The 20,206-nt window shown below is 44.2% G+C and overlaps 1 protein-coding gene across 1 annotated transcript in view; it reads left to right on the plus strand.

The window, feature by feature from the left end:
- Positions 1 to 13,864: 13,864 nt before the first annotated feature.
- Positions 13,865 to 20,206, plus strand: part of BAX (BCL2 associated X, apoptosis regulator) — a 61,580-nt gene continuing 55,238 nt past the window's right edge. The window contains exon 1 of the mRNA XM_069200941.1: positions 13,865 to 14,111. Coding sequence (XP_069057042.1) covers positions 13,997 to 14,111 — 115 coding nt within the window. The 5' untranslated portion in view covers positions 13,865 to 13,996. The remainder of the gene's footprint in view (positions 14,112 to 20,206) is intronic.

A 20,206-nucleotide genomic window follows, 5' to 3' on the forward strand; every position in this document is an offset into this window, starting at 1 on the left:
ATCCCTACCAAAGAATTACGGGACACAGTGTTACATTGGGGACATGATTCTGTCCTCGCAGGTCACCCGGGTGAGAAAAAGATGTTAGATCTCTGTCAAAGATGGTTTTGGTGGCCCACGCTTGTGCAGGATGTCAGAAGCTACGTCCAGACTTGTTCCACCTGTGTTTGGACTAAAACCCCACATACTCCAGCCACAGGATTGTTACTTCCCATGCCAATTCCGGTGGCCTCATGGCATACCATAAGTATGGATTTTATTTCTGATCTCCCAGCTTCCAATGGACACACTGTCATATGGGTGGTTGTAGATTACCTAACTAAAATGGATCATTTTGTTCCATTAAAATGTCTCCCTACAGCTTCCAAGCTCTCTGATTTGTTTGTCCAACACATTGTACGGCTTCATGGGTTGCCCACCACAATTGTTTCCGATCGTGGCCCCCAATTTATATCACGGTTTTGGCGTAGCTTCTGTTTCTCTATCTGTATGGACGTCCGCTTGTTCTCTGCATATCATCCACAAACGGATGGACAGACGGAACGTTCCAACCAATTGCTGGAGCAAATCCTGAGATGTTACATTGACACATGGTCTACTGAGTGGGATAAGGCTTTACCTCTTGTTGAATTTGTATATTACAAGAGTGTCCACATGGCTAAAGGAGTATCCCCATTTTACTGTTTGTTTGGTCTGCACCCAAGAATGCTAATTATAACTGGGTCCCAAATATTCACAAGAGTCCCATCAGTACAGAAACACCATAAAGAGTTACAGAAGATTAAAAAACAAGTACAACACCATTTAAAACTCTACCAAGCTCAAGTAAAAAAACAAGCAGACAAAAGAAGGAGACCTGCTCCCTCTTATCAGATAGGAGTTCAGGCGTGGCTCCCATAAATAAATCTCCATCTTGCAGGATCCAGAAAATTAAACCCCCTATTTCTAGGCCTTTTTCCTATTGCCAAAATCATCAATCCTGTGGTAGTAGAACTGAGATTGCCAGGTGATTTCCTGGTACACCCGTGTTTCATGTGTCGTTACTCCGTCCCTATTCCCCTGATACCCGCAGTGCCCCACCACCTCCCCCGGTAAAAGTACACAGGCAATGGGTATTTGAAGTGGCCAAAATTGTTAACTCCAGCCGCGTCTGTGGTGTTCTACACTATTTATTGGCTTGGAAAGGCTATGAGCCTGAGGACAATTCCTGGAAACCCGCGTCCACAGTTTATGCTCCACATCTTACAAAAAAATTCCATCTCCTGCACCCTTTCAAGCCCCGCCCTTTGAGAGGGTCCTTGGTGGGGAGGACTGTCAGGAATCCCCAAGGTGCCTCCTACGTTATCTGTCAGCATCCCCAGGGATTAGGGTTAAATCATATCTCTGTTCTTGGTTAAACCTTCATGTTTCTAAGTAAACATAATGTGCTGTGTTACACAATTGGTTTTATCAATGCTTGTTTTACCAATGCTTGTTTGCTAATGTGAGCAGGTGTAGGCATGTGCTTCTAATTGGGTGTGGTGTAGACATGTGCTTCTAATTGGGTGTGGTGACCCATCAACATGTGGAAACTCAACTGCTTTCCTGATTGGCTATAAATAGCAGAGTGAAGCATACCTCCCTGCTTGGCTTTGTTTTGCTTCCTGATTTCAGCATCTGATTTGGCAGTCAAGCCCCTGCTGTCATCCTCGTATTCAGGACTTTTGAGGCAATTATTTTCTTCGTTCCAGTACCAGCTGACACCAGGCATTCCTCCAGCACTACAGAAAAGACTGCAGCTAAGTGACTAGTATTCTCCAGGGAGTTTGTTCTATGAGCTCCGTGCTTTCCTAGAACAGCTGGTGTATTTCAGACCTCGTATTTTGGCAGAGTGCTTATCTTGAAGAGAGAAATGCATTTCTGAACATTCTATATTATTATTGTAGTTACTTGCCTAAATGTGCTTCAAGAAATATGCTTGAGCTCAAGTACTACAAAAAGTGACAGTGCAATTTTAAAACAGCATTTACATATCTTTTCTCTCTCTAATAGCATAACTCTTGGATTTAAATTGTGTCATTCATGTCTGTGTTTTAGGTTTGAGGAATTTGTTTTTGAAGGGTTTTTCACGCACACAGTGAAACCAAACCAAACTGTGCCACCCTAACTGTTTAAACCCAGACTGGACATTTGTATTTCTTAGATTGTTTTTGTTCCTTTTAGTTTAACCCTATGCAAGCAGGAAAGTTATATGTGATAAAATGAATGCCCTTGTTTTTCTTTCTTGTGCATGATAAGTGCAACCACAGTTCTAATTGTAGTGTGCAATGGTGAATCTCTGTGAAGCCAGCCCTACTGTTGCAGTACTTATTGTAATGGTACTCAGTTTGGGTTTTTGGTAATGCAGTGTTAGTAATTGTGCCAACAGTTATTAATAGCCAAGAAAAGTGCTGGAGCATCCCGGTGTTCTTCTACCGCTCCTGTGCCCATATCAGAAAGAGAGATTCAGTTTCAAGGATGTTGAGTGCACTAACTCTACTATCACTCTGTCAACAACGACCTGCCCCCTGACAATACAGGGTGCCTGGTTGGACCGGCAAGACGTGGCAGTGTTTTGTCTCTCTCTCTTCCACTCCCCCTTTCCTTTTGGGACAGCTGCCGGGGTTTCTGTGTCCACCAGGAATTGCCGAGAGGTGTTCCAGGAGATTGTGGGCATACCATCGCCTCTCCAGACATCCTGCTCTTCAGTGGCGTGGCCCCATCTTAACATAGGGGAGCGACACCTTAGGCAAGGGTCGCTCCCCTGTGGGGGAAATTTATTGTAGGCCATTTTTGCCCCCCTTGGAGGCAGATTGGCCTATTTTTCTCAGGCAAATCTGCCCCCAAGGGGGGTAGAAACAACTAGGCCCCCGGATTTTTTTTTGCGCCAATTTCAAACAAGGGGAGCGACCCCTTAGGCTAGAGTTGCTCCCATGGGGGCAAATTTATTTTAGGCCATTTCTGCCCCCCCCCTTGGGGGCAGAAACCAATCAGGCACCAGGGATTGGTGTGTGTGTATGTGTGTGTTTTGTTTGGGGGGGCAGCCCCGTGGGCAAGGGTCGCTCCCCATGGGGGCACATTACTGTTGGCCTTATCTGCCACATTTGGTGGCAGATTGGCCTATTTTTGGAAGGCCCATCTGCCCCAAAGGGGGGCATTAGGCCCACCAGAGACCAGGAAAGATTTTTATTTCAAAATAAGAGGGTGGGGGTGTGGCCATAACCCCACTCCAAATAAATGGGGCCAAAGGTGTTCTGACCACCAGTGGACAGATAGGACAATTATCCCCATCCACACCCCAGGGGGGCAGAAAGTCTACTAGATGCCAGGGAATAAAAATAAAAAAAATAGTGGGGTGGTGGCTCCCACCCCAACTGAAGGGGGTAACAGTCTTTCAGCTCTCCCCCCACACACTAAAACATCTTATCCCACAGCAAGCAAGAGGACATTTGATTATTTGGGGTTTTAGTTTTACATTTGGGCCATGAGAGCTTGGCTAATTCTCAAGATTGTCCCACTTGGAATGCTGAGGGCTGCACTTTTTGGACTTTGGGACGCTGCCATGTAGAAAAATCCACAAGTTCTAGACACATCTGAAAACTAAACATCTGGGTGAGTCCAGGGTGGTGTGCTTCTCATGCACCCCGCACCATTTTCTTACCCATACTGCCCTGCAAACCTCTAACTTTGCTTGAAATCACAAATTATTTCCACATTTTTGTGATGGAACCTTCTGGAATCTGCAGGAATCCACAAAACTCCTACCACCAGCATTGTCTCATCTATACCGATAAATATTCTGCCCCACTTGTCAGCCTAAAAATGTTTTTTTTCAAACTGCCCTTTTGGACCTGCTTTAGTTCCCCATCAGTTTCGACATGTTTTTGTCTCTTCCCTGTCACGGTCACTTGGCCCACCTACACAAGTGAAGTATATTTTTTACCGGGAGACTGAGGGGAACGTTGGGTGGTAGGAAATTCGTCCCTGTGCGGTGATCCCACACAGAAATGTGGGAAAATTTGATTTTTTAGCTAAATTTGAGGTTTGCTGAGGATTCTTGGTAGGAAAACACTGGGGGATCCATGCAAGTCACAGCTCCCTGGACTCCCTCAGGTGTCTAGTTTTCAGAAATGTCTGGGTTTGGTAGGTTTCCATGTATGGCTGCTGAGCCCAGGACCAACAACGCAGGTGTCCCCCCTCCACCCCAAAAAAACAGGTCGTTTTGTATATGATAATTTTGATGTGCCCAGACAGTGTTTTGGGGCATTTCCTTTTGTGGGCACTAGGCCTACCCACACAAGTGAGGTACCATTTTTATCAGGAGACATGGGGGAACGCTGGGTGCAAGGAAATTTGTGGCTCCTCTCAGATTCCAGAAGTTTCTGTCACCGAAATGTGAGGAAAAAGTGTTTTTTTGGCCAAATTTTGAGGTTTGCAAACGATTATGCGTAACAGAACCTGGTGAGAACCCCACAAGTCACCCCATCCTGGATTCCCCTAGGTGTCTAGTTTTCAAAAATGCACAGGTTTTGAAGGTTTCCTTATGTGCCAGCTGAGCTAGAGGCCAAAATGCACAGCTAGGCACTTTGCAAAAAAACTGTTCTGTTTTCTTTGGGAAAATGTGATGTGTCCATGTTGTGTTTTGGGGCATTTCCTGTTGCGGGCGCTATGCCTACCCACACAAATGAGGTACCATTTTTATCGGGAGGCTTGGGGGAATGCTGGGTGGAAGGAAATTTGTGGCTCCTCTCAGATTCTAGAACCTTCTGTCACCGAAATGTGAGGAAAAAGTGTTTTTTTGGCCAGATTTTGAGGTTTGCAAAGGATTCTGGGTAACAGAACCTGGTGAGAGCCCCACATGTCAGCCCATCCTGAATTCCGCTAGGTGTCTAGTTTTAAAAAATGCACAAGTTTGGTAGGTTTTCCTAGGTGCTGGCTGAGTTAGAGATCAAAATCCACAGCTAGGCACTTTCCAAAAAACACGTCAGTTTTCAATGTAAAAATGGGATGTGTCCATGTTGCGTTTCCTGTCGCGAGCGTTAGTCCTACCCAGACAAGTGAGGTACCATTTTTATCAGGAGACTTGGGGGAACACAGAATAGCAGAACAAGTTTTATTGCCTCTTGTCTTTCTCTACATTTTTTCTTCCAAATGTAAAACAGTGTGTAAAAAAGACGTGTATTTGAGAAATGCCTGTAATTTACTTGCTAGTATGGGGGCCCCAGAATTCAGAGATGTGCAAATAACCACTGCTTCTCAACACCTTATCTTGTACCCATTTTGGAAATACAAAGATTTTCTTGATACCTATATTTCACCATATGAATTACTGTATACCCGGTATATAATGAAAACCCATTGCAAGGTGCAGCTCATTTATTGGCTCTGGGTACCTAGGGTTCTTGATGAACCTACAAGCCCTGTATTTCCCCACAACCAGAAGAGAGTCCAGCAGACGTAACGGTATATAGCTTTAAAACATCTGACATCGCAGGAAAAAATTACAGAGTCAACGTGGAGAGAAATGGCTGCTTTTTTCACCTCAATTTCAATATTTTTTTATTTCAGCTGTAATTTTCTGTAGGAAAACCTTGTAGGATCTACACAAATGATCCCTTGATGAATTCAGAATTGTGTCTACTTTCCAGAAATGTTTAGCTTTCCAGGATCCAGCATTGGTTTCACACCTATTTGTGTCACGAACTGGAAGGAGGCTAAAAGCACAAAAAAAGTAAAAATGGGGTATGTCCCAGTAAAATGCCAAAATGGTGTTGAAAAATTTGTTTTTCTGATTCAAGTCTTCCTGTTCCTCAAAGCTGGGAAGATGGTGATTTTAACACTGCAAACCCTTTGTTGATGCCATTTTCAGGGAAAAAACCCACAAGCCTTCTTCTGCAGCCCTTTTTCCCATCTTATTGGAAAAAATTAAATTCTTGCTGTATTTTGACTAATTTCTTGGTCTCCTCCAGGGAAAACCACAAACTCTGGTTACCTCTAGAATCCCTAGGATGTTGGGAAAAAAGGACACACATTTGCTGTGGATAGCTTATGTGGACAAAAAGTTATGAGGGCCTAAGCGGGAACTGCCCCAAAAAGCCAAAAAAAGGCCAGGCACCTGAGGGAGAAAAGGCTTGACAGCAAAGGGGTTAAGGATGTCTAAGACTCTGGGGCTGTTGGTGTTTGTTAATTTATCCCCTTCTGTGCCGCGGACGTAGTGGTTACGTCCTGCGGGACAGTGCTCCTGTGCCGAGGACGTAACCATTACGTCCTCAGCCCGGAGGGAGTGCTAGCAAGGCGGGATGGAAGGGGAAGACCTTCCCCTTCCACCCCTGCCCCCTCCCGACCCCCTCCCCCCCGTAATGACGTCAGCGCGCGATCGCGCGCTGACATCATTACACACTGCCGGTGTGTGGGGGGTTTGGGACAAAGAGGCACTGGGGGAAAGGAAAGGCTTTTCCTTTCCCCCGGTGTCTCTTTGAGCAATGCGACCGGGCAGCAGGAATGCCCACTAGACGCCAGGGATTTTCTCTTTTTTTGTTGAACTTTGTTGTTTGTCTGTCGGGGAGGGGCCCCTTGGGCAAGGTTTGCTCCCATTTGGGGGCATGTTTCTTGTGCCCATTTCTGCCCCCCTTGTGGGCAGATCGGCCTAATATTTTTAGACCGATCTGCCCCCAAGGGGGGCAGAATCCACTAGACGCCAGGGATTTTTTTTTTTTGTTTGCTATGTTTTGCGTTGAGGGGCGGCCCCTTGGGCAAGGGTCGCTCCCATTTGGGGGCATGTTTCTCGTGGCCATTTCTGCCCCCCTTAGGGGCAGATCGGCCTAGACGCCAGGGATTTTTTTTTTTTTCCCAATGTTTTGCGTTGGGGAGCGGCCCCTTGGGCAAGGGTCGCTCCCATTTGGGGGCATGTTTGTTGTGGCCATTTCTGCCCCCCTTAGGGGCAGATCGGCCTATTATTTTTAGGCTGATCTCCACTAGAACGCCAGGGATTTTTTAATATGTTTATTTTTGTTGAGGGGGGCCCTTGGGCAAAGGGTGTCCCCCCAAGGGGGGCATTGATCTGTTGGCCATTTCTGCCCCCCTTAGGGGCAGATGGCCTATTTTTTTTAGGTCCATCTGCCCCCAAGGGGGGGCAGAAGCCACTTAGACACCAGGGATAGTGTGTGTGTGTGTGTGTGTGTTAGTGGAAGGGGGGCAACCCCTTGGGCAAGGGTCGCCCCCCTTTGGGGGCACGTGTACCAAGGCCATTTCTGCCCCCCTGGGGGACAGATCGGCCTATTATTTTTAGGCTCATCTGCCCTCTAGGGGGGCAGAAACCACTAGAACGGCAGGGATTTTTTAAATACATTTATTTATGTGGGGGTCGTCCTCTTGGGCAAGGGGCACACCCCCCAAGGTGGGCATTGAAATGTTGGCCATTTCTGACCCCCTGGGGGCAGATGGGCCTATTTTATTTAGGCCCATCTGCCCCCCCCCAGGGAGGCAGAAGCCACTTAGACACCAGGGATAGTGTGTGTGTGTGTTAGTGGAGGGGGGGGCGGCCCCTTGGGCAAGGGACCCCCCCCCTTTGGGGGCACATGTACCAAGGCCATTTCTGCCCCCCCTTGGGGGCAGATCAGCCTATTATTTTTAGGCTGATCTGCCCCCAAGGGGGGCAGAAACCACTAGAACGCCAGGGATTTTATTTTATATGTTTATTTATGTGGGGGCGTCCCCTTGGGCAAGGGGTGCCCCCCCAAGGGGGGCAATGAACAGTTGGCCATTTCTGCCCCTCTTGGGGGCAGATGGGCCTATTTTTTTTAGGCCCATCTGCCCCCAAAGGGGGAAGAAGCCACGTAGGCACCAGGGATAGTGTGTGTGTTATTTTTTTTTTTTTTGGGGGGGTGGGCCCTTGGGAAAGGGTCATTTCCTCTGGGGACACACTACTAAAGGTATTTTCTGCCCTCCTTGGGGCAGATAGGCCTATTTTTTAGCAGGCCCATCTGCCCCTATGGCAGAATCCACTTAGGCACCAATTTCTAAATGCTTGATGGTGGGATGTTTGTCAACTGACTAAGTATTTGCATTTGTAATAATTGTTTTCCTCCTTTTTGTTATAGTTCAAAGCTTTTGCTTTCTTTGCTGTGGCTCCTTGCGGTTTTGGCGGTGGTTGACCTGCGGTTTGCATAGCTACATGTTTTAGGTAAGTAAAAACTATTTACTCCAAAGGAGTATTGTTGCCATGCATGAATGACATGTTTGTAGGTGGTGTACTAAATGCAGGTTTGTCTGAAATTGTCCTTAGATTTGTGCACATTGATATTTGTGTTGTCTTATTTCTAATTTGCTTTTCTTTCTTTCTTTTTAGTGGGATATCATTAGTGATTGCTGTGTCTGTGCAGAGTAGTTGCTGGTGATTCAAGCTTTTTCAGGCAAGTGAGCGGTATAGTTTTTGAGTTTATAACTCTTACTAATAAAGCTACACTTTATTACTTATCTTACGCAGTGCTGGTTGTTGGTGGTGCATTTGTCCAGTTAATTTTCGTAGGAAAGATCATGGCTAGCCGCTGGATGACCGCTCAGCAGGTGGTTAGTATGCTTTTTGAGTCATTGTCTGATCATGACTATGAGACGGACTCTGCATCTGAGGCAGAGGAGGAAGTGGGAGATTCTGGCAGTGAAGTTTCTGTCGGAGAGGAATCTTCTGATGAGGAAGCCACACTCAGTGCAGATGAAGGGCCTGTTACAGAGGAGGACACTGATGTGCCTGAGGCTGAAAGGTTTCCCGTTAGAAAACCTGAACTCTGGGTTGCCCCAAACATGAAGCAGCCAGAGTTGCCTGCCTTTACTGGTCTCCCGGGGAGTAGAGTCAATACAGAGAACTTTTTGCCTGTCAATTTCTTTGAGTTATTTGTGGATGATGTGTTTTTGGAAGAGATTGTTGAGCAGACTAATTTGTATGCGGAGCAGTATTTGAGGGACAACGCTGCTAGACTTAGGCCGCACTCTAGAGCTGCCCAGTGGATTCCCACAAATTTGGAGGAGATGAAAAGGTTTTTAGGTTTGACTCTTTTGATGGGGTTGATAAGGAAGCCGTCACTGGCTTCTTATTGGTCTACTAGTCCCTTGATGGCAACAGCTATATTTCCTGCAACAATGAGTCGTAATCTGTATTTGCTTCTTCTTAGGATGCTTAATTTTATTGACAATGCATTAGCCTTGCCACGAGATCACCCTGATTCTGACCGTCTTTTTAAGATTAGGCCTGTACTTGATCATTTTGTAGATCGGTTTTCAGAGGTCTATGTTCCAGGCAAAGAAATAGCTGTGGACGAGTCTTTGGTCCTCGTCAAGGGTGGTTTGGTTTTTAGGCAGTACATTATCAGCAACAGGGAACGATGTGGAATTAAATTGTATATGCTGTCTGAAAGCAGTACCGGATATGTGTATCCAGTATTGACCCCCCTGGTTGTCCTCCCACTCTTGGAGTTACTGAGAAAATTGTGTGGGAACTTGGTAGACGACTGTTCAACAAAGGTCACCATTTGTATGTAGATAACTTTTACACTGGAGTGCAGTTGTTCAAGGAATTGTTTAGAGTGGACACTGTTGCTTGTGCCACAATTCGTTGTAACCGGAAAGGCTATCCAAGGGAGCTTGTCTGTAAAAAACTTCAGAGGGGACAGTGCAGTGCCTTGCGGAATGATGAGCTGCTAGCTTTAAAGTTTACAGACAGGAGGGATGTCTACATGCTAAGTACCATCCATGATGAGAGTACTTCCCCCGTGACTGTTTGGAGCCAGGTTGCTGAAGTGCGCAAACCTGTGCGCATTTTAGAATATAATAAGCACATGGGAGGTGTAGATAGAGTTGATCAAAGGTTGGAACCTTATACTGCTATTCGTAAGTCTTACGTTTGGTATAAGAAGTTAGCAATTCACCTCTTCCACTTAGCAACTTTTAATGCTTTTATTGTGTTTAAGGATAGGTCTCCAGAGTCAAAGATGACATTTGTGAAATTTCAGGAGTCATTGATAGAGAGCCTTATTGTGGTGGAACAGGCCAGAGTTCCTAGAGAAGCTGTGGTGGAGGATGTGGCTAGATTGAAAGATCGCCACTTTGCTGAGCACATTCCTCCCACACCCAAAAAAGACTTTCCAGCTAAGAAATGTAGAGTGTGTTTTCGAAGAGGTATCCGGAGGGAGACTCGAATGTACTGCCCAGATTGTCCTTCAAAGCCTGGGCTGTGTGTGGGTGGTTGTTTTAAGAATTACCACACCCAGAAGAATTACTGGGAACAACCATGAGTATAAACTCATGTCTGTTTTGTATTTTCACGTGTTCAGTTTCATGGTTAGCATTTCTGTCATCTACTTGGTTAGAGCTTTTGTGTTTGTAGTTTTGTAATTATTTCTAATTAGTTAGTGGTTTCTTTGTTTAAAAAAAAAAAAAGTGTTGCCATTGTGTGTGGAGTGGGGCTTGGCTGAGGGTGTACATAGTGTACATATTGACTTGCTGTTGGCTACTGCAACACACTGCCAGCCAAACACCAGTCCACACACTCCCATCAGCTGGTGTGATTGCCGTATCAGGCATGTGGGTGTATGTAAGTGATGGGCCCTTGAGTGGCGCTGTCTGTCGATGCGAGTGTTGTAATGTGCTGGGCCCGTGGCTGGCGGCGTGAATGGTCTTGTGCATGTCATGTATGAAAGGTGTGTGAATGGACTGTAAAGCGGTTGGTGCCTTGCAGTGGCTTTACAGCTCACGAGCTGTGAGTCATTGGTTCAGTTTTTTGGCCTTTCAGTTATTAACAGTGCATTTAATTTTTGTGAAATCTCTTGTTAATAAAATTTGATCCACTGAACGATCACTCACCCTCGTGCCAAATCCAACCAGTATGTGTGGTAAAAAATGACAAAACCTGCTCCGCTGTAATCAGGCATCGCAGCACACCTGTAACACGCTAGGTGCCTCGGGTGGGACCCCGATGATGAAGCATGCCACCAACTTGGTTGGTGCGTGAGGGGTCTTTTTAACATAACCTAAGTGCGTTTCTTTTCACAATTTTAGTGTTTGGAACATCACATAAGTATGTGGACACACCAAAATGATCTATTGTAAAACTACCTGTGTTTGGGGGGGGGGGGTGCCACCTATGGTTTTGGTCCCGGGTGCGGCCTTCATCTAGGGAAACCTACCAAACCCAGACATGTTTTAAAAATAGACACCCCAAGGAGTCCAAGGAGTTATGGCTTGCCTGGATCCCCCAACATTTTTTTACCCAGACTCCTCGGCAAACCTCAAAATTTGCATTAAAAAATCATATTTTCCTCACTTTTCTTTGTAGGATCACCGCTGCCGCACAAATTTCCTACCACCCAGCGTTCCCCTCAGTCTCCCAAGTAAAATGATACCTCATTTGCATAGGACCCCAAAGCAGAGTCTACCTAAAAGATGTATAAAAAAAAATATGTGCTTATCAACTCGCTGTGCTATCCCCTCAATCTCTACAAGTTTTTGGCCTTTTTCTGTTGCAGGCACCTGGCCCACCCACACAAGTGAGGTACCATTTTTATCGGAAGACTTATGGGAACGCTGGGTGGAAGGAAATTTGTGGCTCCTGTCAGGTTCCAGAACTTTCTGTCGCCAAAATTTGAGGAAAAAGTGTTTTTTTGGCCAAATTCTGAGGTTTGCAAAGGATTCTGGGTAACAGAACCTGGTCAGAGGCCCACAAGTCACCCCATCTTGGATTCCCCTAGGTGTCTAGTTTTCAAAAATGTGCTGGTTTGCTAGGTTTCCCCAGGTGCCGGCTGAGCTAGAGGCCAAAATACACAGGTAGGCACTTTATAAAAAACACCTCTGTTTTCTGTGAAAAAATGTGATGTGTCCACATTGTGTTTTGGGCCATTTCCTTTCGTGGGCGCTAGGCCTACCCACACAAGTGAGGTACCATTTTTATCGGGAGACTTGGGGGAACGCTGGGTGGGAGGAAATTTGTGGCTCCTGTCAGATCCCAGAACTTTCTGTTACCCAAATTTGAGGAAAAGGTGTTTTTTTGGTCAAATTTTGAGGTTTGCAAAGGATTCTGGGTAACAGAACCTGGTCAGAGCCCCACAAGTCACCCCATCTTGGATTCCCCTAGGTGTCCAGTTTTCAAAAATGCGCTGGTTTTCTAGGTTTCCCCAGGTGCCGGCTGAGCTAGAAGCCAAAATCCACAGGTAGGCACTTTGTAAAAAAACACCTCTGTTTTGTGTGAAAAAATGTGATGTGTCCATGTTGTGTTTTGGGCTATTTCCTTTCGTGAGCGCTAGGCCTACCCACGCAAGTGAGGTACAATTTTTATCGGGAGACGTGGGGGAACACAGAATAGCAAAACAAGTGTTATTGCTCCTTGTCTTTCTCTACATTTTTTCCTTCCAAATGTAAGGCAGTGTGTAAAAAAGACATCTATTTGAGAAATGCCCTGTAATTCACATGCTAGTATGGGCACCCCGGAATTCAGAGATATGCAAATAACCACTGCTTCTCAACACCTTATCTTGTGGCCATTTTGGAAACACAAAGGTTTTCTTGATACCTATTTTTCACTTTTTATATTTCAGCAAATGATTTCCTGTATACCCGGTATACAATAAAAACCCATTGCAAGGTAAAGCTCATTTATTGGCTCTGGGTACCTAGAGTTCTTGATGAACCTACAAGCCCTATATACCCCTGCAACCAGAAGAGTCCAGCTGATGTAACGGTATATAGCTTTCAAAAATCTGACATCGCAGGAAAAAGTTACAGAATAAAACGTGGAGAAAAATGGCTGTTTTTTACCTCCATTTCAATATTTTTTTATTTCAGCTGTTATTTTCTGTAGGAAACACTTGTAGGATCTACACAAATGACCCCTTGCTGAATTCAGAATGTTGTCTACTTTTCAGAAATGTTTAGCTTTCTGGGATCAAGCATTGGTTTCTCACCCATTGTGGTCACTAACTGGAAGGAGGCTGAAAGCACAAAAATAGTAAAAGTGGGGTATGTCCCAGTAAAATGTCAAAATTGTATTGAAAAATTGGGTTTTCCAGTTCAAATCTGCCTGTTCCTGAAAGCTGGGAAGACGGTGATCTTGCCACCGCAAACCCTTTGTTGATGCCATTTTCAGGCAAAAAAACACAAGCTGCTTTGTGCAGCCTTTGTTTTCAATTTTTTTGAAAAAAAAAAAAAAATCACTGTATTTTGCCTAATTTCTTGGTCTCCTTCAGGGGAACCCACAAAGTCTGGGTACCTCTAGGATGTTGGAAAAAAAGGACGCAAATTTGGCGTGGGTAGCTTATGTGAACAAAAAGTTATAAGGCCCTAAGCGCGAACTGCCCCAAGTAGCCAAAAAAAGGCTCTGCATAGGAGGGGGAAAAGGCCTGGCAGCGAAGGGGTAATCTCAGGTTGGGACTTTGTTGAGTTTCAGTTGCAAAGAAAGAGGATGTGTATTCATGTCACCAGGTTTTATAGGGGGAATACTCTATGGTTGGTCACGTGTTCACTATGTTTTACTGGGAAATGTATATTTTTTAAATGACGTTTTTTTAATTGCCTGCTGTAAAAAAAATAAAGCATAGAAAGGGAAAGCATAATCCTCGTCTCCGTGCCCTTAATAACATTGAAAATTATTGACGCGAAAGATAAAATGTTTTATTTTCTGTTCTCGTCTACTATATATATATATATTTTTTTTTTTGCGGTTAGGAATCTTTCTTCTCTGTCTATGACGTTATTGGACAAGTACGTCTTCTATGTTAATTGTTAAGTATTTTTAGCATCAGGACAAAAGCTCCAATAACGGGCTAGTCTGGTAGGTCACGTGATTTTCTCCTCCGCACGGTTCTTCCTTGTCACCATGGTTTCTCAGGTGCCGGTATTGCCCACGCCTCTCGCTCTTTGATACGTGACGTATCTGTTGTTACCTTTGGCAAAAGCAGGAAGCGGAAGAAGTTGCACTGTTTCTCCCGGCACCACGATGGCTCAACAGGGCGCTGGGGAAGACTGGCCACAACGGCCCCCGGAGGAAACTGGAGCAGAGGGTGGAGGACCAGGGGGCGATGGTTCCGCGAGAAGACGGGGCAGCAACGCAGGTGAGTGGGCCGGAATTGACGTCATACCCAGCTCGCCTTGACTTGGTACTACGAGATTTTTGGGCAGATTAAAAGTGGGACCGACTCTTAAATCTAGAATTTGTCCTGGGTGGGTTTCAGAAAGCCAGTGTTATTGGGTTCTGGAACAGGAAAGATACAATTTTGGTCATGGGAAAATGTGATTACTGCCTAAAGAAAGTGAGCTTTTGAATTGATATTATCACGAGGGTCTGTAAAGGAACTAGCCTATCGTGGGTTGGACACCCATTCATGGTATGTGGATCGGGAGTGGAAAGGATTGTATGCGGGGGAGGGTAGAGTCTGCTGTAAGAAAGTGGTGTTGTGTGGTTGTCTGGGGACAGGAAGTGATTGCACTAAGGTCGGGCAAAACTTTAAGCTGTGGGGTCTGTTTTGCAAGCTTTGTCACCACGGGGGTTTGTGGCAGTTAGGGATGTTATTGGATTCAGGGCAGTAGGTGTGATATTTCTGTAAAGAAAATAGTGCAGTGAGGTTGAGCGTTTCAAGGAATGCAGTGGGGGTCTGGGAAGAATAGCCACGAAAAATGGTCTGCACCAGGAAGACATGTCTTTCTGTGCGCTTAAGTAATTGATCTACCGTCTCTGTGCTAGAAAGTAATGGCATGAGTGATTTAGACTGATTTCAAAGTGCAGTAAGTATTGTTGTAAATTCCCAAAGTAAAGAAATTACGCATGGTCTCTCTCCAGGTTGTCGTAGTGTGAGTCGTCCGGAGCAAAGACGTGGGAGGAAAGAGATATGATCCTATGGTCTGGGTCAGGAAAGGATGTCATAGGATTAGGAAGACACAATGTAATTAAGACGTTCACGTAGGTTGCAGGAAGTATATATGTGGCCTGGTCGGGGTGTTACGGGTGGCGTGTGTGATAAGTATTGATGTGGGGAGTTTAGGGCAAGAAGGGATGGATTTGTAAAGGTTACTGGTACCTAAAACGATTTTCTCGTAGTCGCAGGTGCAGGGAATGATATCCGTGAAGTTTGGGAAGAAAGCAGTGTTGCTTATGTGCTGAGACAGGAAGTGATTCATTGATTACTATTGGTTGGGGAATTGTCTTGCGGGTGAGGGACCTGTGGCGCGAGAAATGTCGTGGATGGGGTTCTGTGTCTTGTTGTAATGTGGTAAGTAGGGGGACTCGTGGGCGATGTGGCTGCTAGGGTTCTGGGGCCTGGCGTGATGTTATAGGTAGTGGTTCACAGTGATGATGTAGGTTAGTAACAGGTCGCACCATTCTGCTATAGCTAATGTTTTCTAAATCAAGCCTTCTGAAGCGTTCAAGAACAAGAGAGTTAAACCTTCAGACCGAACCTGTGTTGGACACCATTATACTTGATAAACCATATTTAAATCCTGTACTTAAAAATGTTGGCAAGTCACTGTCACACGGTGTGTGTACATATTTGGATGACAATGACTTTCAAACACATATATAGAGACAGTGTGTGACTTCCCCAAAATAAATCTCTACATATATGTATATATATCTCCTGCATTCATCTCACCCTGCTACTATGCTCTCCCTAACCCTTCCACATCCTCTTCCCCTCCGCCCCCCTTTTATTCATCCCAAGCCTTTGGATTGAGTAAATGAAGGATAAACTCCCAATTAACACTTCTGGATATCTTTCCTCCTCCACCCCTCCATTACTCCAGTCAATCTAACTAACAAACTCTCATATCCGCAACTCAAATTAACTCCTAATAATACAAAAACTGTACTCATTATTAAATTATACTAATCCATCACTAATTCTTGTTGGGTACCAGAGTAGCGTGCTACTCATCGAAAAGCGCTTTGACGCCTCGTCAGGGGTAGTAAGCGCTATATAAATACGATTACAATACAATATATAGATAGAAAGAGGCAATCAAACCCATTTTCTGACCCACATCTTATTGTTGTGCCTTCTCTCGTTGAGCGTAGAGGAGTGGAGAAGTGTATATATATCATCCAGTGGCAGTCGTCATTGAGTAGTTATAGTTAGGATCGTGTTTCCGTAGAAAATGCCTTTTTGCGTTGATAACTTGTTGCCATTTGACCAAGTTTCATGCAACCGTCCAAAAAGTGTAACTTTTTGACTAATGTGTGCACAGAGAATTTTGGGTTGACCTATCAAGGGGGGACTGAGAGAAAGGGAAGAGGGGAGTCCCAAAACTTGCATTCCTCATTCATTTTTTTCTATAGGAATTTTAGACACAGCTATAGTTTAAACAACTGAATGGACTTAGACCATATTTGGCAGAAAGATACATCGAGGTCCAGAAGTAGTGTTTTTTGTGTGTTTTACTGTACATCCATAGAGTGTTTTTGTATAAGATAAGGTTAAAAATTGGTTCATATCCCGTCATGGAGGATCTGTGGGGCAGGCAGGTTTCATGCTGAGATCTGATTGCTAGCACATCAACCAGACAGTGGTGGAAGCAGTCTTAGGATATATATATATATCACCAAAAAAGGTTACAGTGATGTTATAGTTGGGTTCAGATTTTACATGTACAAAACCGTAGAACAGTGATACTCAAAGTATGACCCGGGGTCTGCCTGCGACCCTCTTACCCTTGTCATGCGGCCCCCAGATTAACAACAGCACTGGGCTGATTTTTACTTCTGAGAGTCCTAACATTCAGAAATATGTTAAATAAATGGGGAAGTTTTTATTTATGAGCTAACTGAAGCAAAGGAAAAAACACAAATGAAGTATCCTGCACCATTTAACCACCCACAAAGCCCCACTCCCATCCCATAGCATCAATGCGGCCCTCTGGCCCACCACAGACCATACTTTTGTGGCCCCTGGGAAAATGTTTGTCAGTATCTATGCCATAGAAATTCAGCTGTTAGTGTTAGTTATTTCAAGTAACTAGCTTTTAAACTGTTATCTTTGCTAGCTTGATTTTTTTTTTTCTCCATTTTTTTTCCCTTTTAAAAAAATAAAATAAATTCAGTTGATCACTTGATTATATGTTGCATTTCAGGGAGAGAATGTGGTGTTTCGGCCAGAGCTGCATACTTTGCAGCTGAGGAACCAGATTTGAGTTTCAGCGTCAATTCGACATCCTGTGATTCTGGGCAAATCATTCAATCTCCCATGACTAAAGCCTCCAGTTCTTGTGTAATGTAACTGATGGCCATGTAAACCACTCCAGTACCTTTGGGTCAAGCCTATGCTATATAAAACTTCAAAAACAAAACCCCAAATAAGTGTTATGGACACTTTTGTCACAGCTTTTTCTTTAAAAAAAAAAAACTGCTAATGTTTCATTTATACTTTTTAAGGACATTATATATAATGACTGGGGTAATTAGCAGTGCATGGTGAGGGCACAAGTTATAGTTACTTGAAAGAACTCTGTAACTGCTGATTTTGCCAGCTGAGCTAGAGGCCAAAATCCACTGCTAGGCACTCTGCAAAAAACAGGTCCATTTTCTTTGGTAAAATGTGATGTGTCCATGTTGTGTTTTGGGGCATTTCCTGTTGCGGGCACTAGGCCTACCTACACAAGTGAGGTACCATTTTTATCAGGAGACTTGGGAGAATACAGAATAGCAGAACAAGTGTTATGAACAGTTGTCTTTCTCTGCGTTTGCACATTCCAAATGTAAGACAGTGGGTAAGAAAGAAATAATTCTGAGAAATGCCCCGTAATTCACATACTAGTATGGGTAGCCCTAAATTCAGAGATGTGCAAATAATCACTGCTTCTAAACTCCGTATCTTGTGCACATTTCGGAAATACATAGGTTTTTTTCACTCTTTTTATATACCCGGTTCACAGTGAAAACCCATTGCAAGTTGCAGCTCATTTATTGGGTCTGGGTACCTTCTTGGTGAACCTACAAACCCTACTTTTCCCCACAACCAGAAGGGTCCAGCAGATGTAACAATATATTGCTTCTGTAAAACTGCCATAGTTGGAAAAGTTACAGCTAAAAATGTAGACAGAAAGGGCTGTGTTTTTTCCCAACTCAATTTCAATATTTGTTTATTTCAACTGTTAGCTTCTATAGGAAAACCTGAAGGATCTACCCAAATGACCTCTTGCTTTGCCTACTTTTCAGAAATGTATGGCTTTCTGGGATGCATCTTTGATTTCACGTTCATTTCTGTCACTAACTGCAAGGAGGTTGAAAGCAAAAAAAAAAAAGGAACATTTGAATATGTCCTAGTAAAATGCCAAAACTGTGTTGAAAAAATGTGTTTTTCTGATTCTAGTCTGCCTGTTCCTGAAAGCTGGGAAGACAGTAAATTTACACTGCAACCCCTTTGTTGATGCTATTTGCAGGGAAAACAGCTAAATACTTTCTTCTACAGTACTGTTTCCCATTTTATATAAAAAAAAAATAATAGCTGTATTTTGGCTAATTTCTAGGTCACCACCAGGGAAATCCACAAACCCTGGGTATCGCCAAAATATTGGTAAAAAGGATGGAAATTTGGCCTTCCTAATTTAGAGGTTGCGCCTCCCTGGCCTATGGCCTGGTCAGATCACCATCTGATTCCTATGCCCTTATCATTGACTAATAATATTGATACAGTTACCATCAACACCGCTATGAAAAGGCCATGGCATAAATTAAATGTGGCTGAACTCAGGAGCTATTTATCTGACAATATTCCTTTGTTAGACGCCAATGTGGATCGCGGTAAAGGCCTGCTAACCTCGGCCCCAGGTTTTTACCTTCTTGTTAAGTTTGTGCCCTCTGGTTTAACGGGCAGTTGGTTACAGAGAAAAAACACTGCAAAGTCCTTGAGCCGGCCTCAAGAATATCTTATAATGCAGTGGCAAAAACAACTTATATGATTATTATTAAAGTATACCACAAATCAATAAGGAAACCTCTGGCGGAATGTCTTTTAAAAAAAGATTCTAAACAGTAAAAATCCTGTAAAAGAAATTTTCTCCATGGTAAATAGCTTCATGAAACCAGTCACTGGCTAGTTGAGGTCTCAACTAAACACTGTTACAACATAGCAGATGTTTTTGTTGAAAACATCACGGTTTATACCCATTTTCCACCTAAGGCTCACACTGACACTGGCCTGTCCTGAGCAGTCAGCTGAGCTAAAGCCTGCACCTGAATTAAACACATTAGCCCTACTTGATTTCCTGTCTTTCTCCACTCTGCTCTGTAGTGAAATGAGGCTCCCCGGATGACCCCCTCAAATCAGACTTTATTAATACATTTCCTGAGGTCATCCATCCCACTTTTCTTGAGGTCTCTAATCTCTTTGTCCTCGGCCACTGTTCAGCAGGCACGGAAGCAGGCGAAGGTGATACCACTGCTGAAGAAAGTGTCTCTTGACCCTACTAAACCTGAAAACTGTCACACTATTCTCTGTTACCTTTCCTCGGTAAAGTTTTAGAAAAACACGTCAAACTTCTAACAGAGTTTATCTAGGAGACAATCACATTTTGATTGGACCTGAAGCCATTTTGGGACACAATCACAGTTCTGAATCGGCTCTGCTGACTGTGACAGAGTCCTTTTGGAGAGCTGCAGATGAAGGCGACTCCTCAGCTCTTACCCTTTTGGACCTAAGTGCTGCCTTCCACACCATATCGCATAAGGTGCTCCTCCACTGTCTCTGCGATATTGATGTTGATAGTAAGGCTCTAACCTGGTTTCTGTCTTCTTAGCAACCACTCCTTTCAGGTGCCATCTCCTCCTTTTCATCCTCCTTCTACACTATTGGAGCATGGGTCTGGCAGGGCTTCTCATTAAGCCCTACCCTTTTTAACACTCATGTCAGGCTCATGGCGGAGATTGTGAAGTCCTTTAGGATCTTCATAGTATCATGGAGACTTATTGTCTACTCTACAGATACTTCTCAAGACGAAGTAACATTTTCAGGAATTTATGGTGGTGGTGCCCACCTGGATCGATGACAACTGTTTTAAACTTAACTTCAATAAAACGGATATCTTATTGTTTGGCAAGCACACCTAGACCTGGCATGGTCATTGGTGGCCGGAGGCTTCGGGGCCTGCTCCATCACCTAAATTGTCCATGAAAAAGCCTAGTTTTTTGGCTTGAGGATTTCCTCCCCCTTGAGACTCA

The sequence above is a fragment of the Pleurodeles waltl genome, chromosome 7 (genome assembly GCF_031143425.1).
Source record: "Pleurodeles waltl isolate 20211129_DDA chromosome 7, aPleWal1.hap1.20221129, whole genome shotgun sequence".
Lineage (NCBI taxonomy): Eukaryota > Metazoa > Chordata > Amphibia > Caudata > Salamandridae > Pleurodeles > Pleurodeles waltl.